This window comes from Daphnia pulex, chromosome 12, assembly GCF_021134715.1.
Source record: "Daphnia pulex isolate KAP4 chromosome 12, ASM2113471v1".
NCBI classification, from domain to species: Eukaryota; Metazoa; Arthropoda; class Branchiopoda; order Diplostraca; family Daphniidae; genus Daphnia; species Daphnia pulex.
In genome coordinates, this window is record NC_060028.1 from 6,800,366 (window position 1) to 6,824,620 (window position 24,255).

Consider the following 24,255-nt stretch of genomic DNA (forward strand, 5'->3'; position numbering starts at 1 on the left):
CCACAACTTTATTTCACGAAGCCAGCACCATAGCCACTATACCATTAGTCTCACTACTCACTAGCTATGACAACTTTTGCAAGAATGCAATGGCCTCCGGCGGTAAATTTGGGATTGACAGATGTGGATAAGACACTTCACACAGACACAAGAAAAACTCTTTCCAGCGCAGATTTTGAAAACCATGTTTGATAATTTTGAAATATGTGTGATAATTCCAATTTGAAAGTGAACAATATTAATTGCATGGCGCTGCATCGATACGGGTGTCATTTTTCGATATTAATATATCTAGGTGAGGGTATTTCCTTGTTACAAGGAACGCACAGTAGTCATCTAATGCGGGAGAAAGAGTCCTACATAACCATTTGAATTTGTTTGATGAAATAACAGTTGTTCTGACGCTCATCAAACGAAGAATCCGAAATCGGCTTCCTTCCTTCCAAGGAATTTAAGTTTGATCAATGGATAACAGTCACATGGGAGGAATGGTAAGGCAATTCTACATTCATGTTATCGGGATCGTGAACGAGCGTTGAGAACCGTAATTTGGAGAATTATCCATCCATGTTATAAATTAATTCGGATCTTTCAACTGACGAGCGTATCGGGTTTCATGCCAAAAAATATGAATGAACGACAATGGCCGAAATCCTATATAACTACATTTGTCATACTCGAAAATAATATGCTGAAAAATGTTCATTAATGATTAAATTACAATTATTTGAAGAAACAGTAGTTGAATGAAATTCTTCAGATTTGGTCGGTAAATTTATAGGAAATTTGGGATTGGCACATGTGGACAAGACGCTTCACACAGACACAAAAAAACTCTTTCCGGCGCAGATTTTGAAAACCATGTTTAATAATTTTGAAATGTGTTTGATAAATTTATTTTTGAAAGTGAATAATATCAATTACAGAGCGCTGCATCGATACGAGTGACTTATTTCGTTATTGAAATATCCAGGTGAGGATATAAACTTGATACAACGATCGCACATTAGTCATCCTGATGCGGGATATTCTTAGAGGTGGCGATATATCTATGTTCAATGTTCATATAGATATATCAGTTCTTTTAGATGTATCGATATCGTTACTGACGATCACGATTGTCTGTATCAATAGATACAGATATCAAACGACACGTACCCATCTAGTGATAAAAAATGAACTATTTAAAGACCGCCATCTAGCGATAAATTAACAAACTATTTAGACCGCCATCTAGTGATAAAAAAATGAACTATTTATTAGCAACATCGTTTTCCCCTCCCGAACATCCCCTCTTTTTATCACGCTCTTCAGCTATCAGCTAATAGATATTTAGCGTGAATCTTGAACGATATGCGATTCCTCTGTCGTTCAAAAGTAAATTTGAAAAAAGACGATTATCGTCCAGAACAAGTATTGAACCAACAATCTTTTTAAAATTGGCAAGCTGAAGCTATACCACTGACGCGATAGAATGTTTCTGCCTCTTATATACAAAATCTAATTATCCACTAAGATATCTAACACAATCGATACCGATACATCTGTATAATATAGATACCGATATCGATATATCTAAAATCTGCACCTGACGATATATCGCCATTTCTAGATATTCTGTCCTACTTATTCACTTACTGTCAAGGTGTTCCTGGTAATATTAGCGGACAGTGAACATATGGTATCCAAAGGAACAGTTAATTGGAAACGAATGGGCATGATGAGCACCCAGTACTCGACTACTCGTAAAACAATGGAAATTCCATCCAAAATATGAATAAGTTAAATTTCTAAATAAGAAAAGCGTATGGGGCTACGTGTCAAAAGATACGAATGTTTGATTATGGCCGAAAACCTATTTGATTTGATATGCCTAAATCGAAAATTTTACGCTGATAAATGTTCATTTATTATCAAATTAGAATTATTGGGAGAAAAAATAGTTGGATGAAGCTCTTCAGATTATAGAATGACGCATCGTTAGACAATTGGAGAGCATCCTTTTCAGTCGAACGAAGGCAGTCTAAGGTAGCCTCGAAGGTAGCTTATTTACGGGTATTATGACTTATGAGGGGGGATTGTCAGTCTATGTATTTGCATGTTTCGTGAAAATTTTTACTCGTATCTTGTTGCCTGTTGGCGTCTATGTTGGGCTTGATGAAACTTGTCGAGAAAAACAGTTTTATATGAAAAAAATTCTGATCTGTCCAGCGGATCTTGATCACTGGCGATCAACCCGTTTTTTGCGGTTTGGTTTTAGGGAAGGGGTTTAGGCCTATTTGATTTTATTTTGGTGGGTAGTGAGATGGGCGGGGAGGGCGGATTTTCTATACCAATATCTTATTAATTGCGGTTAATTCGAATGTTTGTGTCGTCTGCATTATTGCGTACATTATACGCAATACAAGTATGACTGACTGATGCTGGCTGATGTTTTGGGTATTCTTTACGTCGAGTGCTCCAAACACGGGGATCGATATCTTACGCAAGTCTAAGATTCTCGAGTGTCTCCACTCTGTTTTTTCTCTGCTGCCCTTCTGTTGAATATCCACAAACGGATTTCACCGAGCGAGCGCGCATCGTCTGGGTATTGTCGTTTGTCGAAACAAAAGAGTAGAAAAGATGCAAAGGCGATAATAGGCTTGTATGATGATGCCCTTTTCCTTCGAAAACATACACACACACACACACACACACAAACCCCGCCTGCGATGAAAAAGACAAGGATCAGCCACCCCGAAAAACAAACAAACAAGGAAAAGAAGAAGAAGAAAAAAACAAACAAGATCGTCCCAATAGAAGCGATCTCCTTGTAAACAACATCAGACGCGTCGCTGACAAAGAATCGCTACCGCCCTCAACAGAGAAGAAGAAGCTTCTTCAATTATCTATCTCTCCCAGCCAGTGAAAAAACAGACACACACAAACAAGCGCATAAGAGTTCTTCTCGGTGTACTACAAGAGAGGACCGTGTCGAACTGTGGCATCTCGTCTAATTGACAATCGAATGGAAGCCAAACAACAAGATGGATCTCCTTATTCTTATGTGGCGCACAGTATGCCCCCTCTCTTTGCTCGTCTGAGAGGGGGGATGCTACTGCGTGCTACTAGACGTATATTCATGTTTTGGAACAGCATAGCCGCTCCTACGATAACGAGAAGCAATGACTTGATAATAACACGTAAAATAACATCAAAAAAGAAAAGAGGGAAATCTATGCGAGGGGGGACAGCGTCGTCTGCTGGTCTATACACTCCGTGCTGGGGGTAGACAATCCATTAATCGGCCTACGATGATGCTGGTTACATGTATACAGCAATATTATTTGTTGTGGGAGAGAGAGAGAGCGGTGCTGGGGGGAGAGCAAAACGACGGGTAGAAAATCACTGACCTCCCCCCAATGTCCTATCGTGACCCGAGCACTTGGCCGTTGACGCGCTCGGCGGGGGGATGCTCCCGGTTACAAACCACTTTGACAGATAATCAAGATGAACGGCTTTTCTCTCTCGGGCGACTATATGGCCAGCCAGCCGCTGGCTGGCCTGGCTGCTGCACGGCGCGCTTTTGGCTCGTCAAGAGCGGCCATCATGGCCGTTCACCATATATTCCCGGCTCCGCTTTTTGGGGCTTTTGCGGCTCGCCCCGAATGAGTCGTCCTGAATCACCCAGAATTTACTGCAATAGACTCTCTCTCTCTCTTGTCCATATAGGCCTAGGAATATAAGGTATAGGCAAGGGAGGAGTCGAGGGAGGGGGAGTGCTACTCGTTGTCTAAGGTCTGGTCTAGCCAAAGAGAAAAGCCAATGACTCGGACACGAATTTTTACTTCATGGATCTACGACTGGTAGGTGACGGTTGCATTTTTTTTTCTTCCATGTCTTGCGGAATGCATCTGCCATCGTGCAGTAGTACAACTAGCTCTCCCCCGCTCTTGGTCGCATGGATTATTTCCATCTCGATCGATAGGAGGATATTAGACGATGGTATGGTAGCAGTAGATCAGTAGACAGTGTAAAAATGGGCGGGCGCCAGAATTTGAATATTAGCGAGTTTGGCTGGTCAATCGAGCGGACCGCACTATTCCCTCCTCTGACTTGGGATACTACTCTAGTAGTCATCATTCGACGTATCACAATGGCTCGTTTTTAACCGCTCTGCTCGGCTGCCTAACTGTTACGCTTGTAATTCAACTAGATCCAAAATGCGGATGGCCCTGGGTGTTCCTGCTGGTATACAACGACCGTTCCAAGCCATCATCAGCCAACTATAAAAAAGGATCGATGAGCTTTATAGGAAGAAAGAAAAAAAAAGTAATTTCTTTTGTATATAGGACAAGAAATTTGTAACGTCGTCAACGGGGGGAGAGATAGAAAGAACAAAAAAAAAAGGAAAAATTGAAAGCCTCTTTGTTGTTTGTCTTGATTCGATTTAATCGAGAAATGGATATTGCAGCCAGTGCATAGGCGGATAAGAGCCCATCAATATTGATCAAAAAAGGGTCCCCCCGGCCTTGTGTACAAACGTATACACAGCAGCACGGAGGGTTAGAGACTTATATTTCTCTCGTCTAATCCCTAATTGATGACGGTCATTGAAAGTGGGCATTAGTGGCCTGTATGAATACCCAATACAGCTTGGGGACTGGCGCTTGATCGGTTCCGCTTTGGCTATCCTACTAGAGACACATGCATGTATATATAGCCCGCGCTTAGATACAAATAGATTCCCTTACATAATAATTGTATATATAAGTGCGCGATTCAAGTGCTTGTATATATATATGCAGATGCAGAAGGACCACAATCGAAACTCTTGTCAGAGACTTGCAGTCACCATTCAGTGAGAGAAACAGAGTGGAAAATATGTTTCCCTTAGTAACTAACAAATACATACAGGAAGATGGGGCCTATAGACATGAAAACCATCTGCAGAGACGACTTGGCACTGACGAGATGTTTAATAGACACAAAAGCTCTGTGTCACCTACGTGTATGACAACAAGGTTTATTCTGCTGGTCCCTCCGCCAGCTCGTAATAGGGTGGAGGACCAACAACTTCCGTTTCCTTATTTCCCCAACAACAAATTTGTTGTGTTGTTGTCCCTCCTTTTTTTTTCTTGGCTGTCCTCTTCTTTCATATAGAGTTGCACATTGATTCTTCTCTTTCAGAACTTATTTCCTGTTGTGACTGCTAGAAAGTAGCAGCTCAGCTTTATACACACTGCGCCCCGAAGGCTTATAGAGATGGTATATAATATCCAATATTAAACGAACGAGGGCTTATCCCGGAGCAGGGACGAGCAGGGAAAAAAAAAGATTTGCAATCTCTTCTCGACAATGCTAACCAAATAAAGAGAGCGGGAATTGGAAGGAGGCTATCCACAAAGTTCTGTCGCTTGTATTAAAGACGACCAACCGGGCTGATTGGACTCTTTTGTGTGGCGCGTAATAATTACTGAAATGAATTTCAAAACCGGGGAAAATGTCGAGTGCTGCTTACGCACATACCGAGAGCGTAGTGTATTGCATAATAAACCCTTATTATGTAAATGAGGGGTATCAACGGGTATCAACACTCGAGAGTTGTGCCAATACACAATAAAGCAGCCTAAATATATAGACCGCATCACACATTTGTTTGTGTTAACGGTATAATGGTAATAGATTAATAGTGCGGGTCCCTTACGCACGTATATACAAATGAGAAAGTCTATTATAATCTATACGAAATGTCCCAATGTGAATTAACGCGGTGTAAAAGCTGTCGTCGTTGTAGAGTGCGCATAATCAGGGTAAATATGGATCCCGCGGGATTTGCCACTCTCCCTAGAATCTTGGCCTGGATGATATACAGTAGCCTCCCTGTATACGCTCTACGGCGATGTACACAAAAGAGCCAGAAGAGACTCAAGGCAAGCTATAGGCCTACTATATCGCTTTTATTAAATGGGGTTGTTCTGCTTGCCTATATCTATGTGTCGTCCTGCTAATACCCTGACAGTTATCTTCTTTTCTCTCTCTCTATCTGTTGTATGTTAAAGTCTCCCGGGACTGATGTAGGGGGGAGCAGCATGTGCTTCATCAATCAGAGATAAATACTGTTTTTAAATAAATTAATAAATATTTGTTTTGTTCACGAAGCAGCAGCAGCCAGCCTCCGTAATTTATTTATTAGCATGTAAGTTGGAAGTCAGCCCAGCATAAAATTGAAGTTGCCCCTTTTAAGAATGAAAGCCTTCCAGCGCAGGATCGATCAGATGTGCTGCTGGATGCTGTGGTGGTGGGAGAGAAAAACATGTGTCGGCTAACTCTCTCCGCCTGCGGATGAGTCTACAACAGTTATGGCGTGTTTTATTATTATTATTTGTTTTGAAGTAACCTTATGATTTATTGATTTATGAACGTTACGAACTTACGATGTGTATATGGCAGTATGTTCATGTCTGCTGTCACTGTGCATCCTACTCAAGATTAAAAACTCATTACTAGACGTCGCTAGGGTCGCTCTGTTTGCCATCGTCTGCATCGTGATAAAAACATGGCGAAAATGGGCGAAACTAATTATTGCTAATTTATACCTATTTTTCTGTGATTCATTTACCAAATTGAACTGGATATCTTATGTAGGTTTATCTTGACCCAGTTTCCTTATTCTGTATATTAAACCAATTTATTTCTTCAAATTCTAGATGCATACTGTCAATCATTCCAACAAGTTGACTTAGCGCTGAGTCACTTTCCATCCATTGCCATCAAAAGTCTAAAACTCAAGTTTGAAGCCAACATTTAGTGGAATAAAAGTGAGCCGAGATAAGGTATTTCCCCATCACCAGAATGATGCATTAAGATCATTATAATTCAGATTTTCGTTTAACACAGGTACTCTTGCTCATGAACATAGGATCTATTCCCAATCTCGCAACTTTGTAACCTGCAGCAGCATGTTGTTATGACTGTTTCTACTTCTGTTCAGAAGGCAACCCAGCCGAGAAGATCCCCATTTATGTATGAGCTTGCTCCAGCCTCTCGTATTTCTACAAAACCTAACCGTGGTGTTGAATATGTAAAATGTAACCTCAGCACTAGTCAGCTTATTATTTAAAATTACTTTCTAAAGGCTTTTTTTTTTTTTAGTTTTGATAATGACTGAGAAGTTGCTGCCCAGAGGACAGAAGCAGAAGAGACGTTGCCGTACATCATAGTTCGTGGATCTTCTTTTTTGGTCAACATTCCGGTCAACATTTGGTCTTATTGCGGATGCAGATATGACATACTTTCTTGCCAGAAGCCGTTCTTTAGTGGACAGTCGAATTGGTTTAATCCAAAATCTTCAAGTAAGACACAGAAATCTTGTTTTTGTTTAAGCTTCCTTTTAATTTCCAACTCGTTTTTTACAGAAATATTTGTAACCTCCTTGAGATCGCAATTCGACGGCCAATGTCTATATCTAATATCTTTATGGGATTGTATGGTCCTAGCATTGAGATCCTTGAGCGTTCGCTGGCCATGACAGAAGACTTCCACCAACGTTCTGTTCCATCCTTATCCTCGCGACGTCCACTCATCTAGCTTCATTTCTTCTTATGCTGCTACACTACTTTTCTTGCTTCACTGACGAGTTGGATCACTTCAGTAGTCGCTTCCGTCCGCTGTGACTGTAGTCATTCACCACGGGATTATGCATTGCCCAGGTACCCGACAATTTACTTATTTTTTTTTTAGATTATCTACTAGCAATCTATTTGCGTTAAACTCCATTTCTGTGTAATAGTTCAAAAATTAGGACCTTCTGGCGCGTAAACGAAGTGCAACTTTGAAGTTTCTCTTTCTAACGCTAGATGGCTTTTCTATATTTTCAGCTGTCAAAACGAGTCAGTTTTAGTTACTTTGTAAATCTCTTCAACAGTTATCGGTAGCTATTGTGTGGAAATATTTTAGTGAAAACTGACGTTAACTATTCCCCTAACAAAGCTCACTTGTTAGATTTTCGAAAATTGCATTTTTTTCTACTTCCGGTTTTCTCATTTCAGTCAGTAGTTTAGTAAATATTCATTCTACGTACAAAAGAACCACATATTCGTGATCCTCGTAAAATTTGTGGTAAAGTTCATGTAATTTTTTGTACGATTTCGTACTTCCGGTTTTGAGAATTTTCCTGAACTACTTTCAGGAAAATTCTCGATTTTGGTCAAATTCTGGATTTCGTTTAAAACATATCAGATCGACCCCAATTTTCATGGGGATCACGAATATCTGGTTTATTTTGACGACAGGTCAACAGTTGAGCTATTGCTACTTCCGGTATACTTCCGGAAAATTTTCAACAAACTAGCAAGTGAGCTTTGTTCTGTGTATAGTTCTCAATATTGTAAGCTTAAATTTAAGTTTAAAAAATTGCACCTTTAAATCTTTGAGCTAAAAAACCTGATTATTGTTTCTATCCTTCTCAAGGGTTCCACATGGCAAAAATTTCTAAAAACTCTTTGTAAATGTTTCATCTAGCATTAAACTGCAAGGAACTCCATCAGCAGCTCTAAGAAGATCTAGCCGGACTAAATTACCCATCAGCCCATCTCCAAACGACGTGTCACTTTCCGCAGGACGTACCACGCGATCACAGATCAATCCTGACATAATCGCAAAGCAAAAGTAAGGAAATCTGAACTTGTTTTTTAAAGCCATATATTGGAGATCGATTTCTCTTACAGGTCTTTCATGCATAAATACCAAATTGCTGTCAAAAGCTCTATGGACTCGTATGTTCGAAGTGCAACTAGCGAAGTTGAACAGGTTAAAGTGGAAACACAAGCCACAAAGCGCAAATGGGAGGATACAGGAGGGACAGATGCCGTGCATTCTCCTCATAGTTCTCCAATTCAAGAGAAAAGAAACAAAAAGTAACTAAAAAATGAAGCTGGCGTTACGAAGCATTTGTAATTAACTAGCACTTTTGCAAACTTTAGATCAATAACAAGCACTCCATCAACAGCAAGTACCCCATCGACCAAAGTTGGTAGCCATTTCATGGAATTGCAAAGCAAGACATTTACGCGCCATGACACTTTTTGCTGGGTGTGTCATATGGATGGCCAGGTAATGAGAAAAAAGTCCCAACGTTTCTGTGATGGATTAAAATGAAGTTTCTGATTAGGTATTGGAATGCAGACAGTGCCCGCGTGTGTTTCATCAACGATGCGTTCAACTTCAGTCCCGAATTCCGACTGATTGGACATGTACGGAATGTTGCTCTGTTCGCAATGCCGAAAAACATAACCATCTCGAAATGGACCAGTTAACTGAAATGCTCAACTTCGCTATGGAGCGAATCAAGTCGGTGGCTGACGAGCAACCTTTCTTTAAACCTGTTGACACGGAAGAATTCCCGCACTACACCGAGTATATTGTTAGTCCGGTGGATATCAGCCAGCTGGAGGAAAAGATTGTTCAAAGATCTTACACTTCCACTAGAGCTTTCCTGGCTGATTTCCGCTGGATCTTGCACAATTGCATAATCTTTAATTCGTCTCACTCAAAATTGACTAGCACGGCAAGAACGTTGATGAAGGTATTTTAAGGTTAAATATGATTTATTTCAAAATCGTAACCAAATCAAATTTCCCAATTGCAGGTGTGTAAACATGAAATGGCTGAGATTGATACTTGTGCCGATTGCTATGTGCATGCTCACACCAAACGAGAAACCTGGTTCCTGGAACCGTGTCAAAGGCCTCATTTACTGCTCTGGGCCAAACTCAAAGTAAATTTAATCTCAAGTCTTTCTCACAAATCTAGTTTTAAGTGTTTTAAGTGGCTTGATAGACACGTCCGATGAGCAGAACAAAAATTATTTAATGATGTGTTGTTTTCCCCAGGGGTTTCCTCATTGGCCGGCTAAAGCGATGAAAGCAAATAAAGAAGGCAATGTGGACGTGCGCTTTTTCGGTGCACACGATCGAGCTTGGGTGCCCGCTAAAGATTGTTTTTTGTACAGGTAAAACAAGAACAAGGTTTATCTTTTTGAAAAAAAATGTATGTCAATGTTTGTTTGTTTGCAGCCGCGAAATGCCTATGCAGTTAAAAAATCAGCGCAAAGCAAATTTGATTGCTTCAGTTGAAGAAGTTGACCAACACATCAAAAAGCTTGTTGAGCGCTACGGTTCTTTCGCTTACCCCTCGCCACGTACGGCTTACAACCCAAATAAGGAGGACGAGCAATTACAACAACTTATTCCTGGGTAATTGACGTGAATTATTCATCAACTTCATATCATGTCATGTATTTGTTTTTGATTTCGTGTTGGGTCGGTAGTTATAAAGTATCAGAACACTCACAAAGCTCACTATGCAAGTCTGGCCGAGTTGGGGAGTCTGGTGAAGCGGAATCGATGAATTCTGATTCAGATGCAGGAGATGCTGCCGATAACGACCTGATTCCTCAAGCTAACCTGCCTGAAGGTGATCGTACAGAAGAAAATCGTTCTGAAGGTCGAAACTTCTTGGCCATGTTACAACTTGCACCTCGAACTGCTGCCGAAGCTGCCACGCCAAGAACAGCTACTCCCACTTCAACATCCGCATCACCGACCCCGAGTCAGAATATGGCTCCTGTTTCAGTCTCTAAACAACCAACGCCCAATACGACATCGACTGCTGCCGTAAAAGTAGCCTACAGGTATTTTTGTTTAAAAAAAATAATATCTTTTGTTTTATTTTTAATAGTTGGATATATTTTTTTAAATTTCAGGTTAAAAATAGCAAAACTGGACGTGTTGCCAACACTAAAACGAATTGCGGCGAAACAGTTGAAGATGTGCTCACCAAAAATGCAGGTGCGCCTGCGAACGATAACAGTATCAATGAAGCTGCTTGTGAAATCATCAAATTAACCAAACCTCAACTAGCTTCGGTAGTTTTTAATTGTTAAAAAAACAACGTTACTGTAAAACTGATTGAAAATCTTTCGCTTTCAGCCGTCACGAAGATCCTCGACATCGAAAGAGATCCCTGCTGTGAAAACGGAACCTGCAGATCCTGAAGACGAAGATGATTCCTGTTCCGTGACGGGATCCAAGGCTTGTTCAATTTCCCTAGCCATCGATAACGTTGTCGGAAACTACAAGCCTACAGTGGTTGTGAAACCCAAACCTGAAGCATCAACGAAATCTACTCCAAAGTCTGTCGGAAAATCTACCTCTTCCAAACCATCGGGTTCTAAACCATCGACTCAAAAGCTTCTGGCCAGATCCACACCTAAGACTACTCCAAATCGACCTTCGGGTGGGAAAATTATTTCTGCCTCGAAAATGAATGCTAAGGCGAATCGTCGTCTGGTTGGTGATGACGAGGATGAAGATCTCGACCCGGCAATGTACCTGGATCCCACGACCTCAATAACTCTGATTAATAACGATGAGAAGAAAGCAGTGAGCAAACACGTCAATGATGTTTCGAGTGCTAGTTCTATTAGTTCCAGCGACCTTCAGGTATTAATTTTGTTTCCTTTGGTATATAAAGAAATTTTTCAAAATTGTTTCTTGTTAGGCCTTGAATGCTCTGGGAGAGAATGTGTCCATCACAGTTGTGCCTAAAAGAAAAGTGGGATCAACACCAGCAGGCGGTGCTAGATCTAAGGAGAACGAGGCTGTAGACCAACCTATGGTGATCGAAGTGGATCCAGCCGCTCTTCAAAAAGCTAGACTACCAACTCAACCAGCAAAAGCGCGCAAGTCCTGTCCTGCCAAAGCACGCCAATTTGGCCATCCAGGACAACCTTCATCGCAAAAATCCTCTCAGAAACATCCCGTACCTCCTATGGTGTCGATTCCCAGTCGTCACTTGGGTATGGAGATCGCCCGACCAACAACTCAGCAATCGACTTCAACTCGCATTCCTTCAATTACCGTCCGACCTGTGACGCAGATGCCTGCAGCCCAACCTAGCATCATTCTTCAGCCAGGTTCTTCTGATACAGCATCCATCAGTGTGATTACTGCTGCCATGAAACAACCGAATTCAACATCAGCGACGACAGCCAATAGTACCGGCAGTAGTACTCTTACTCTGAACACGATGCATACTGTTGGTCCGGAATCGGGATTTGGGACTGGCGGACTTTTGCTCACCTTTAATCGCTCTGCGCCCACGTTTGCAGCAACAGGTGCGAATTCCACTTCGTCTTCAGCTCAGGTGCAAAACAAAGCTGAATGTGGACCGCTTACCGCCCAGTTGGCCTCCAGGACACAGCAAATTTCAGATATGGTATAATTCTTTTTAATCATATTTGAAATATGTTTTAAGCGATTTAATTCAACTTGTGTAGGTCCGCAACACCTTGGAGACATTGATGCAAGAAATGAGTTCTGCTGGGAATTTGGAAGCCACAATTGTTCAATTACAAATGGACTTAGAACGATGTCGCTCGTTACACCAGCAAGAAATTTTGGAAATGAAGAAAACCCTGGAAATTCAGCAAACTTCTGCGGAATCGGACGGACGGTCGGGAGCCTTGGGTAACGTACAAACATTCGCCGGCTGAAGCGAATCGTCTGTATACAGTCCTAACGGCAATCTCTGTAGAATTTCCTCTTCCAAATGAAGAAATGATACAAGCCAAGAGATTAACGGTACGATATTTGTCAATGTTTTTCGATAGAAGCAACTATTTTCTAATTGAGATTTTTTCCCCTGTTAGTTTCGGCATTTACTTTGCCTGGATTTTGATTTTAGGGTTGAGCCGAATGGCTTTGCTGACCATGTGTGATTAAAATGTTAATGTGATATTATGAAATTATGTGCTCTTACCCCAGGCGAATTTTCAACAACCAATACAGAAAGATTTTATCTAATCTTTGACTGAACTGGAAACTGAATCGTATTTTGTATCGCATTTAACAATTATTAATTTTCATCCATCGAAATGTAGATTTTTTACAAAAAAATGCAACAGTCAACCCTTTCACAACTTTCCCGATGCAGCGCTTTTTTTGCCTTTGAAACGTACTACGTATGCTCAATTGAAAATGATAATCGTAAGGTATTACTATTACATTAAGTAAATACCTCTGAACAATAGTCTCTTCCTAGTTTAGATGGCCTTTTTCACGTTGAGAAGTCTTGAGATTGTTGTTAAAGGAGTAAATTTATTGCAGGTTACACGTTGAGCAGTTATAAAAAAATGATACATGTAGCATAGTGTGATCTTTAACTGCTTCAAACACGTTAAAAATGTTGATAGATCGTTTTTCAGCCTTTCCACTCTATTTAACATGTAAGATTGATTATTTTTTCGAATAATAATTTCTCTTTTACACTTGAATCTTGATAGTCGGATGACGTTGAGCTGTTAAGGGGTCGAAAGCAATCCATCCGTTCCGTCCAGTCGCATGAATGCAAAGGTATGTAGGCTGTCACTAGGTGGCTAAAATTGTGTCTGCTAGTGAGGACACACTGACACTGCGAGTGTCTTCGTTACTCAAGACGAAATGTACACTAAAAGGCCTTAGGCACTGATATGGTTAACCTCTGAATTTAAATGGATTGGAATAGTTATTTCGAGAATTAATCGCAGCGGGAAATTTAGGTCACTAAATAGGTGACACTAAATGGGAGATTAAGATATCGTGTTTATTCATACTGGTCTTATATGAGACACAGTATCAATGACGTCTTTTTGTGCTCTTATCAATTTTTCATATGTATTCAGGGGATAATAAAATACAAAATGGGTAAATTCAATGTGCTTGGCAATGTTGTAAATCTTATGTATTGCTAACCTACTCGCCATCAGTAATAACACTAAAAAAATTTAAAGGCCTGTATTATGAAATTGGAATTTTTAAAGTTATTTTTTTCGATAATGAATATGATTATTTTCAGATTAAAAACCAAGCCACGCTAATAACACAATACAACTGATTGGGTTAGGACAACTAGATAGTTTATTTCTACAGTTGACGTTTATCAATAGATGTCCATGGCCTAGTGGTTATGGCGTCCGAACACATCTGCGGATGATGGTCGAAATTTGCGCAAATTTGGGCTGGCGGTTTTAAAAACGCTGTGTGTAACGCTTGACCAGGTATAATATACTAGTGTTCACCGTCCGGGTGCCCACAATCATGATATCCATGGGTATGCCGTGTTTCTAATAAGCAATAATAAGGAATATTAGAATTGCACTAGCACCGCCGAGACAGCCTCTATAGCCGTCTTATTATTTGCCTCTGACTTACACCTTGTAAGTGTTTTTCTTTTTTTTTTGTTATACACTAATGTTCTGTAACTCTAAGCGTATCTGATAGTAAAATGTATTGACAAATATATTATAAAATTTGATTTTCTATAACTGATTACTGATTGAGAATAGGCTACTAAGCCAAAAATAACAAAAATTTCTTCTATAGGATTGGTTCAAATCTGAGCGCACATAAAAGTTTTTTTTAATCCGTTTTAACCGTTTGAAGATTTTATTTCTACCGGCTGTTACTGTTTGGATATTTTAAGGAATTACAAAATATTTTATTTATTTTGTGAATTGAAAAATTACACTCAAACCATAAGTCCATAAGTTACGAATTATTTGTTATACACTTTTTATCTTAAGGCTTCTAACCAGACAAATCAGAATCGGTGTTGCCGAATTATCAGGTTGGTTCGGCAACTTTTGCCGAATCGACAAATACCGATTGGCCGAATTTGTTTTGCCAGAATCGACATGGATCTTTTTTCGTATGCAGGAAAAAATTAATTAATTTGATAATTTGTCACTTTTCAAAATCAGGAAATATTACAGACAATTATTTGAATTGTTTTTTATTTTGTTTGTTTGAAGATTTCAAAGATATTATTCGAAATTGGTGAGGCAATCTTAACCTATGAACACATCTTAACCTTTTAAATTGAAATTTGGCTCCAAAATTGTGTCGATTGAAATGTGAATCGATTTAACAGGCGAATTATATCGATTAAAGAGCGCAAGGCGGCCTAGGCTCCTCCCCCTGTCACTATCGTCAGAGGATCCATGGGAAAACCAACACACCAATTGTGTATTTAAGGAAAAACTTTTTACTGTTTCTGCTCATCATATCAATTTCCATTAATAATTCAGTTGGTAGAAAACATCATCTTGATCTAAAGGTAAATATAATTATTGAAATGAAAACATTCGTTTTTGTCAATTGTCATGCAATTGTCTTTTTTTTCCTTTTTGACTTTTCCTAGGATGAGACTCGAAAAAGCATACCTGTTAGTATGTTCGGATTTCTTCGAGGTGGCATCTTGAATGTTACAGTATCTAACTTGGCAATCTCGAAACAAGCACAAGAAACATCAGGACTGGGGTTTAGCTTGGATAGGACACTTAGTGATGCTGCAAACCCATACTTAGATAGCAAACGGGATATCTGTAGTTCAAGATTGGAAATAAATGAAGAACTAGATCACACAGCTGTTGCTCGATTTGAATTTGATTTCAAAGACAAAATGTAAGTAAAAAGTTACATTTTTGTTTGTGCCTTGGTTCAATAAATAAATGTATGAAAAAATATTACAGATTGAAAGTTCGGTGATCCAGCAGGTTTAATTTCATTGGCAACATTATTACTGTGGATGACCCAAGAAATTAAAAGAAATTCAGTGGCTGAGAAACTTAGTGATTCTAGTTTGTTCAGTCGAAATGCTAGAACCAAAAGAAACATACTTAATGAATCTCTAGATGTTGCTGAGGCTTCAAATGTTAGTGTTACTTGCAACACACTGAAAATTCCACTTTCTTCTTCAGATGGAAATTCCTTTTCAACAAATGTATGGATAAATAGTTCATCTTTCTTAATACTTTTTAATGAAAACTTTCCCATATTTTAGTTCACAGTAAACATAAGACATTCAGAAGAAGAAGGCATGTACTTAACCTTTATTTCCATCGCTGTTTCAATGAAGAAATAATTCCCATTAACCTAACCGTAAGAAAAGTTTTTAAAACACCATAATGACTTCAAATTAAATTGTTAATTGATTAATGTTTAGATTGAGGTTACCGAAACCAACGGTGATATAAACTACCTATCAGCTGAAACGGCATGGAACTTTTTGCTGTTCCTCTTACAAAAGTAACTGGATCGCGTTCGACGGCCGATCGTTTCGCTTTCGGAAAAACCGATGGGAGGAAAGGTGGAGCCGGCCAGCAGAAAGGAAAGATTCAGCATCGAACGGATTTTGGTGATGGGAGCAACCGGTTCCGGCAAGACGACGCTCATCAATGGCATGATCAACTACATTTTCAACGTGCAATGGGAGGATACCTTCCGCTTCCAGCTAATTCAAGAACAGACGGCCGGCCGCTCCCAAGTTGACAGCCAGACCAGCCGCATCACGGCCTACGACATCAATCACGCGGTCGCTGGCCATGACAGAAGACTTCCACCAACGTTCTGTTCCATCCTTATCCTCGCGACGTCCACTCATCTAGCTTCATTTCTTCTTATGCTGCTACACTACTTTTCTTGCTTCACTGACGAGTTGGATCACTTCAGTAGTCGCTTCCGTCCGCTGTGACTGTAGTCATTCACCACGGGATTATGCATTGCCCAGGTACCCGACAATTTACTTATTTTTTTTTAGATTATCTACTAGCAATCTATTTGCGTTAAACTCCATTTCTGTGTAATAGTTCAAAAATTAGGACCTTCTCGCGCGTAAACGAAGTGCAACTTTGAAGTTTCTCTTTCTAACGCTAGATGGCTTTTCTATATTTTCAGCTGTCAAAACGAGTCAGTTTTAGTTACTTTGTAAATCTCTTCAACAGTTATCGGTAGCTATTGTGTGGAAATATTTTAGTGAAAACTGACGTTAACTATTCCCCTAACAAAGCTCACTTGTTAGATTTTCGAAAATTGCATTTTTTTCTACTTCCGGTTTTCTCATTTCAGTCAGTAGTTTAGTAAATATTCATTCTACGTACAAAAGAACCACATATTCGTGATCCTCGTAAAATTTGTGGTAAAGTTCATGTAATTTTTTGTACGATTTCGTACTTCCGGTTTTGAGAATTTTCCTGAACTACTTTCAGGAAAATTCTCGATTTTGGTCAAATTCTGGATTTCGTTTAAAACATATCAGATCGACCCCAATTTTCATGGGGATCACGAATATCTGGTTTATTTTGACGACAGGTCAACAGTTGAGGAGCTATTGCTACTTCCGGTATACTTCCGGAAAATTTTCGACAAACTAGCAAGTGAGCTTTGTTCTGTGTATACTTCTCAATATTGTAAGCTTGAATTTAAGTTTAAAAAATTGCACCTTTAAAACTTTGAGCTAAAAAACCTGATTATTGTTTCGATCTGTATTATGTAACTTTTATTGGCATGTCACTAAATAAGAATTGTTCTATCTTTATTCAGGTAATGCAGAGGAAACGTTGAGAAGATGGACACCAAAACGTCGCCGATACCTCCAAGATGTCAGCGCCGATCATCATTTGTTGTTGGTAATATGTTTGTGTTTGTTAACCCGTTGTCTGCCACGCCTTTGTTCTCCCCTGTTAGCTCCTTAGCTTGATTCGCCGAAAGGCCCTGTTAGGCAGTGCACCATAGGGACTTCCCCCTTGTCGATACGGTGATGGATTCTAGAGGCGTGCATTTCATCTTCTCCTGTCACCGTGTCAGCCCGGACTTGTCAGCAATGGCAAGTCCCACCTTGGCCATGGATCCTTCAGACGTGGCGCGTAGTGAGTAGAGAGTACAACCTACGGGTTGTATGGCGTGGCAGCCAACGGGTTAACTTAAATCTATATATGTATGTATATGTATGTGTGTAAGTGTATGTATATATCTACTATGTATGTGACTTTAAAAGGTGGTGGAATCGTGGGTGGAGGTGGGACAATAAAGCAACTCTTTTTAAATTGATTGTTTTATGTGTCTTTAACAAGTTGATACTGAAAGCTTTGCGTAAATTACCTAGAAATTGAAATTTTTCTTATCATAAAAGAAGTCCTTAAGCAGAGCGATTGAAGCAAATCATATCAATCACCTAAAATAGGCAACATCCAAAAGCATATTCAGAAACGTCGCAGTGTTTAAATGGTTGGAGGTGTTGAGAAGTCCTACAAGATGATTATTCGCATTACCAATTTTATTTGCTCCAATTTTCTCATTTAAAATCAACAATAAATTTCAATTGACAATAACTATTAAGATTTGACCACATAAACATAAAACCAAAATTTTACATTTCACATTATAGTATAACTTTCAAGTGCCTTACTGATGTAGTAATTCGGGGCAGAGTAATACTTCGGTGTAGTAGGTCGGAGAAGCAGTGGTTTGTAGGTGCTGCGTAATAGTTGGCCGGCTCAGTTGCGAGTGTGCAGCTGGGGGCAGAGTAGAATTTTGGTGCCTCGGTGTAGTAACTGAGCAGAGATCACTTGGGAGCCTTGGTGTAGTCAGCATGGGCAGCATACGTAGTCGTGCAGTACGCCGATGCCCTGGTTGTTTACGCTTGGGATACTCTGTGTAGGAGACTGGATCAGCGTGGGTAGGTGTGTAATAATCCGATGCTTCGGTGGTGTAGCAAGCTGGAGCCTCGGTGTAGTAGCTGGGAGCGGAGTAACTTTAGGTAGTCTCAAGACATCAAGCTGGAGCAGAACAGGTTTTGGTGTAGTCCTCCGATGCTTTGGTGAAGTAACTGGTTGTTGCCTGTGTTGTCATGGTTAGGCGACGGCGTTGCGATTTCGCATCCACCATTCTCAGGAGATATCGGTACACCAGTGGTCGGTTCAGCCATCAACGATACAAAACCCAACAGCAGCACGACGCCACAGCTTACTATACAATAAATAACGGGAACATTAATATTGAATGATAAGTAGTATATTACTATATAAAAAATATGAATCGAAAAAACCAAATATTTACCTATGATTAAGGATTGGAAGAATGCAATAGTCGACCCGCTACCAACGATAGAACCCCAACAGCAACACGACGCAAAGATTAACTAATATCAACAAAAATAAACATTTCAGTTATGAATGATTAATTAACAATTATAAAAATATATAATGATTCAAACTCTACGCAAAAACACAGCATATTTACCCATGGTCGCGAAATGGTTGTGCATTGATGGTGTAGTACTTTGGAGCTTCAGTGTAGTAGTCGGGGGCAGCGTAATTACTCGTGTAATACTCGGGGGCGTTCCATCCACACGTCGGCACAGAGTGTCCCCCCCCCCTTAATCAAATTAACGTCATTTTTTCCGATAAAGTTCTTTCAATCATGATTTTATATATTACAAGTCTGATTAATGAACTCGCTTCCTGGAAATGGTGGCAATTCTGGTATATAATAATGAATAACTGGATAATGAGAGTTAACAGATAACGTTGCGATTAAAGTTATCGCAATTCAGGTACCCATTTAGGTAAGGAAAGGGAGATATATTACTTCAATTAATTATGATAATTTGTGTTTTCTTCACACACATAATCTGGTCCACCGCCTCCAGATATATAAATGTGATGACCATTTAAGCTGGTGGTTAACAATCTATATCTGGATTCCGGGAATCCAGATGTAGATTGCTGAGAATCCGATTCCCAAGATGTTACCTTAAGTTCAAGATGTTATTCAGCTGTGATAAAATTATGGGTTGTATACACCGTTCATCAAGTAACACATTTGGCAAATGTCGATAACACAGGAGGAGCTAAGCCGTCCACAATTTTTTTTAAGTTATGATGTATTTTATATTCAACAGAAGAGCCATGTTCAACAGGTTCATCTGAGTAAATTTCTTACAAAATTTTAATTAGACTCTGATTAGAATTAGACGAAAAACAAAAATATAGAAAACTGTTAAACTGGCAACGCCATCAATGAATGTTTTGTCGGCTGCTGATTAATTGATGATCGGGTAGTGGGTGCCGACTGACGCGCCAGCTAGAGCTATTGATGGGACTAGGAAGAAGTCATGTTGCCCGAACTGAAATAAAGTTTACTTTAAACTTTAAATGTTGAAACAAGTCTGGATCCATAAAATTATATACTCTTTTCATTGAATTGATCGGTATCCAGTTCCGAGAATATTAAACAAACAGAGTGAACGAGAATCAGTCGACACGTGGTTTTACTTGTTTTGGAGTACCTATTCGAATCGATATGACAGCTGTACAAATCTTTCAATTGTTCGTCGAGGGCTTTAAAAAACAGGTAAATTAGTTTTTTAAAATTAAGATAAGTGATGATTTCACTGTGTGTTCCTTTAAAAATGAATTTTTTATTTGGTGATTGTTATCCAAGTAAACTCAACCCAATTGTTACACACTTCCGGTGCTTAAATTTCCATCTTTTCAGGCTGGTTTATCACATGTGTTATTCTTACCCTTCTTTGAGTATCAAAAGATCATTTATCTAGTTAGTAACAGAAAGCATCAAGTGAACCTGAGAATTATGTAATAATCATCTGTAATTTTTCTTTCGTGATCACTAGTCGACACCATGAGTTCCTCAGTTTTCTCAGTGAATGATAACACTGGAGATAGTGGATCTTCTTTCTCAAATCTGCTTCCTGTTAATGTGATCAGTGAGAATGGTATTCACGAGAGTGTGATGCTCGATGCGAATGGACTACCCTCTCTGCCCGGCCTTGATGAATTCTGCCAGAATAATGATCATGTCAATGCAATTTATAATACGCTTGGTCATAGTTCAAATTCTGAATTGATCCCCCCTGAACTTTGTGTGGAGCATCATTCCAACAACAAAAATCAAGAATTCCGACCTGCAAATCATGGTACGTTCAAGTTGTTTTTCAGTTTGCTAACGACGGTTTTCTCAATTATTGCAAAACAATCAGGCTTAATGCATTTTCTTGTAATTATTAGGTCATAATGGGGATACCATATTTCAGATAAATCAGTCCAATAACCACTCTCCATCCACCAGCAATAACCAAGACTGCCCATCTTCAAATCACGGTAAATTCAACGATATTTAAACTGCTGCTCGCTCGTAATCTAATCGTACATTTTCAACTTTGTATAATCGTAGATTCATCAACAAGTACACCTTCGCTGAGTTTTCAAATTCGAATCGGAGAACCCGAAGAAGGCACAAGTGGGCCAGGTAAAAATTGTTTTGCTATTTTATCATACGTACAGCATTCTCCTATTTAATCCTTTTTTATCCACAAAAGAACCACCATTGGGTACTGTCATCCGTAGAGGTATATCAGTGATTGGCCAAAACCAACTGATGGCCACGCCTAGTACCAGTCAAAACTACGAGGGTGTGACTAGCGAGCCATACAGGGTTGTAAATGGTGTGGTTCCGCATGCACCCGAAATGTTACACTCGGAAGATCCAAATGAAGAAGAGATTGGTATATATAGTTTCTTCCCATTGATTTCTTCATTCATTTAATTAATTAATTTTTAAAGATGAGGCGTTCCAAAATGTTTTTATTGGCTATAGTCAGGCAGCAGAAAAAGAAATTCTTGTCATGTTGGATGCTGACACAGTAAAACGTAAGGCAATAAATAAAAAATAACTATTAATATGTTCACTAATCTCAGTTTTGTTTCATCCTCCAGATTATTTGGACAAAGTCTGCAAGTCCCCGTTGCTTATTTGCAATTTTTGTCATGAAATCTTTCAAGACATATCGCCCTTTCAAGTGCACATTCAGACCTGCTGCTCTCCGCCAGGAGTTGAACTTAAGCAAAAAATGGATCAAGCTGCCATGGATCAGCTTGCCCGCTCCTTGTGGAAATCTGTTTTCTTAAAAGAATTACAGAATACGCCAATCTGGCAAAATTTAAGTAAATTGCATTACTATTTTTCCCTAAAAATGTGCTTCATAATTTTATTTTCCCCTTTTGTTTTCAAGAGCAACACGAAGGACACTTGCATAACGAACTAAATCAGATTTGGTTATCTGGGTCTTTTGAGCCCATGCTTAAATGTCGTGAAATTTTTATTCGAGCTGCTGTAGCCATAGTCTCTCGTAGGTGGGTTACGAACGCTGTCGCCAACGAACTTCATCGTGTCAGAGCAATTAAACCTAAGGTAGTTTTATAACCACTAGTGAAATTATATCACTGCATTCATTGTTTGTCTATTATTCTCCAGCAACCGAAAAAGCGTGTCAAGATTGATTCTGACACGGATCAGTCAGTCGCAGATCCAAACTCATCCAAATCTGAAAAACCATCTGTATCGAAGAAGAGAAAGACTCGTGGCAGGCCAAACAGTAAGAACGCCAAAAAGACAACCGAAACAGATCTTGCCATCCGAGGACTTATCAATGATCAGGATGAGACGAGCAGCAACACTACTCAGTATCACTTCACTCCGGAAACGCCCGTGTCCGACCATGGAATAGACGTGATGCCAGTGTTGCCTCCCAGTGTGGATGCGACAGAACAGTCCCGCCTAACAAATAGTAGAGAAGACTCCGTTACGACACCCATATCAGACAGTGGAGTAGATTTTACACCCGAAATGGATTACGAATTGGACCGTTCAGTCAGAGGAGTGCCTGATGTTGACTTACTCGCAGAAGCCGCCAAAGGTTTTGAAAATCTTGATAACGCATCTGGTAAATTAAATTCTTAACATTTCTGCGCCTATTTCATTAACTTTCAATAATTTTTTGACAGACGAGTGGGGAAATAATGCCACTGCGGATGAACCGTTAAGCGGAAACGAGTTCGTTGTTGGCAAGATCTTAGATCGTCGGTTGCTTTACGAAGTTGAAGATTTCAATCCACTAGAAGAAGATTACGAGTACCTCGTTTCGTGGGAGGGTTACGGCGAAGAAGACAACACCTGGGAACCTTACGAACATCTAAAGCACTGCACTCAAAAGCTGACAGAATACCGTGAACGGCTAAAACAAAAGGCACTCAAATGTCGACGAGGGAAGCGAATTTAAATTACCCAATGTACTTCAAACAAGTTCTGATTTCACAAAACGTGAAAGATTAACGATATTATCACGAACTGTTGTTTTTTTCTTTCTTTGTCTTTTTTTTATATTGTGAATTTTGAAGCGCTATCGTTCTTAAGTTCTTAACCCCACCGGATTAAGTAATCCATATTTGCTCATGTATGTTAATTGGATATTACGTGCCAAACTATTTTTCCTTTTTCTGTTGTGCGTGGATAAGTACAACCAAGTTTTAAGGTAAAATCTATTGCCCTCCAGAATCTGGGGGGTAATACCATTTCTGGCTATTGTATGGCGTATGTTGCAAGAGTTATCTGTTAAGTTCAGTTTAATGACGTTATTTGTCTATTTAGGGTTACAAAATGCTTCTATAGGAATGGCTTCAACAAGTACTGGTCAGTTTATGAGGAAATCCCACCTTGTTATTGATCAAGAACATAAAGATAAATTTTCTTTTCAGCATTATGATAATAGCTTTAGGTTCAATTTTGATAGTGGTCAAAAGGAATGAATAAATGTTGTACATTCAACTATTTTATTTTCCAAATGTTCTGCATCTACAACTAAATTATCATTTCCTTCCATACATATGTTGGTTCAACATGATTCTTTTACCATCCTCATGCAAGCAAGGATTCTTGTGAGTTGGATGAGGTTTACATTTTACAGTTAAATCTTCTTTTGCAATTCTGATAATTCCTTCAACATAGGATTTGGCATCAAATTGCTCAGCTTGTGCAACCCGTGCTGAAAGTTGCATTTGAAATTCTTTTTCCTTTTTTGTTTTTCTTTTCAGGGCCATCCTTAGAAATGTAAGTTCGCCGCATTTGATTAATCGTGAAGGTGCCGGATGGCGTGAACAGAGAAAATAGAAGAGATACAGTACACGTACAGCTACGCACAAGGCATAATATAATGCTAAAAGGGGTGATAGAGAAAGAGAGAGAGAGCAAGGAAATGACGACGATGCATCACGACGGATCGAACGCGCTCACGGTGCAGTTTGCGCATCTTTTTTTTTGTGTTTCTATTCTGTGCCACCTCCCATCTGTTCTGTTCTTTTTTTTTTATCGGAGCCTGCAGTTGTGTGCGCACTTGATGATGAGCGAGAATCATAAGAGAAGGCAGAAGACACACACACAAAAAGCGCAACCGTGGCTCGATGGCAACGGAGGAAAGAAAAAAGATCGCCGATCAATCTTATCTTCTTTTTATTTTTCTTCTGAACGTTACAGTGCACTCACGAAGGCAGAATGACTAAGTTGTTATTTTCTTATAAATTATTCGAAATGACAACAGGATGTT

At 39.5% G+C, this 24,255-nt stretch overlaps 2 protein-coding genes and 2 long non-coding RNA genes across 6 annotated transcripts; 3 read left to right on the forward strand and 1 right to left on the reverse strand.

Annotated features, from left to right (window-relative positions):
• Positions 1 to 6,546: 6,546 nt before the first annotated feature.
• On the forward strand, positions 6,547 to 13,734 carry LOC124209874 (protein kinase C-binding protein 1-like). 2 transcript variants are annotated; one of them, XM_046608106.1, is made up of 18 exons: positions 6,547 to 6,623; positions 6,690 to 6,815; positions 6,880 to 7,070; positions 7,135 to 7,334; positions 7,398 to 7,691; positions 8,503 to 8,649; positions 8,709 to 8,897; positions 8,964 to 9,093; positions 9,152 to 9,565; positions 9,629 to 9,757; positions 9,873 to 9,991; positions 10,056 to 10,235; positions 10,310 to 10,661; positions 10,745 to 10,906; positions 10,971 to 11,483; positions 11,542 to 12,258; positions 12,320 to 12,623; positions 12,692 to 13,734. In XM_046608106.1, the coding sequence occupies exons 7-17, from the start codon at positions 8,716 to 8,718 to the stop codon at positions 12,533 to 12,535; spliced, it is 3,114 nt and encodes a 1,037-aa protein (XP_046464062.1). In that variant the 5' UTR covers positions 6,547 to 6,623; positions 6,690 to 6,815; positions 6,880 to 7,070; positions 7,135 to 7,334; positions 7,398 to 7,691; positions 8,503 to 8,649; positions 8,709 to 8,715; the 3' UTR covers positions 12,536 to 12,623; positions 12,692 to 13,734. The 2 variants fall into 2 exon arrangements, with proteins under 2 accessions (XP_046464062.1, XP_046464061.1); XM_046608105.1 differs by lacking the exons at positions 6,547 to 6,623; positions 6,690 to 6,815; positions 6,880 to 7,070; positions 7,135 to 7,334; positions 7,398 to 7,691 and adding an exon at positions 7,824 to 7,912.
• Positions 13,735 to 14,984: 1,250 nt separating this feature from the next.
• Positions 14,985 to 17,902, forward strand: LOC124209875. The gene is made up of 6 exons (XR_006881092.1): positions 14,985 to 15,135; positions 15,220 to 15,482; positions 15,551 to 15,801; positions 15,862 to 15,959; positions 16,024 to 16,587; positions 17,400 to 17,902. It is a non-coding gene; the product is annotated as an uncharacterized LOC124209875 (long non-coding RNA).
• Positions 17,903 to 18,182: 280 nt separating this feature from the next.
• On the reverse strand, positions 18,183 to 19,227 carry LOC124209876. The gene is made up of 3 exons (XR_006881093.1): positions 19,098 to 19,227; positions 18,915 to 18,996; positions 18,183 to 18,824 (listed from the first exon to the last, which is right to left on the reverse strand). It is a non-coding gene; the product is annotated as an uncharacterized LOC124209876 (long non-coding RNA).
• A 674-nt stretch (positions 19,228 to 19,901) lies between these two features.
• On the forward strand, positions 19,902 to 23,480 carry LOC124209877. Of its 2 annotated transcripts, none has more exons than XM_046608108.1 (10): positions 19,902 to 20,210; positions 20,491 to 20,793; positions 20,885 to 20,977; positions 21,051 to 21,125; positions 21,196 to 21,381; positions 21,440 to 21,526; positions 21,593 to 21,820; positions 21,889 to 22,067; positions 22,131 to 22,599; positions 22,661 to 23,480. In XM_046608108.1, the coding sequence occupies exons 2-10, from the start codon at positions 20,499 to 20,501 to the stop codon at positions 22,933 to 22,935; spliced, it is 1,887 nt and encodes a 628-aa protein (XP_046464064.1). In that variant the 5' UTR covers positions 19,902 to 20,210; positions 20,491 to 20,498; the 3' UTR covers positions 22,936 to 23,480. The 2 variants fall into 2 exon arrangements, with proteins under 2 accessions (XP_046464064.1, XP_046464065.1); XM_046608109.1 differs by lacking the exon at positions 19,902 to 20,210 and adding an exon at positions 20,304 to 20,414.
• Positions 23,481 to 24,255: the final 775 nt, after the last annotated feature.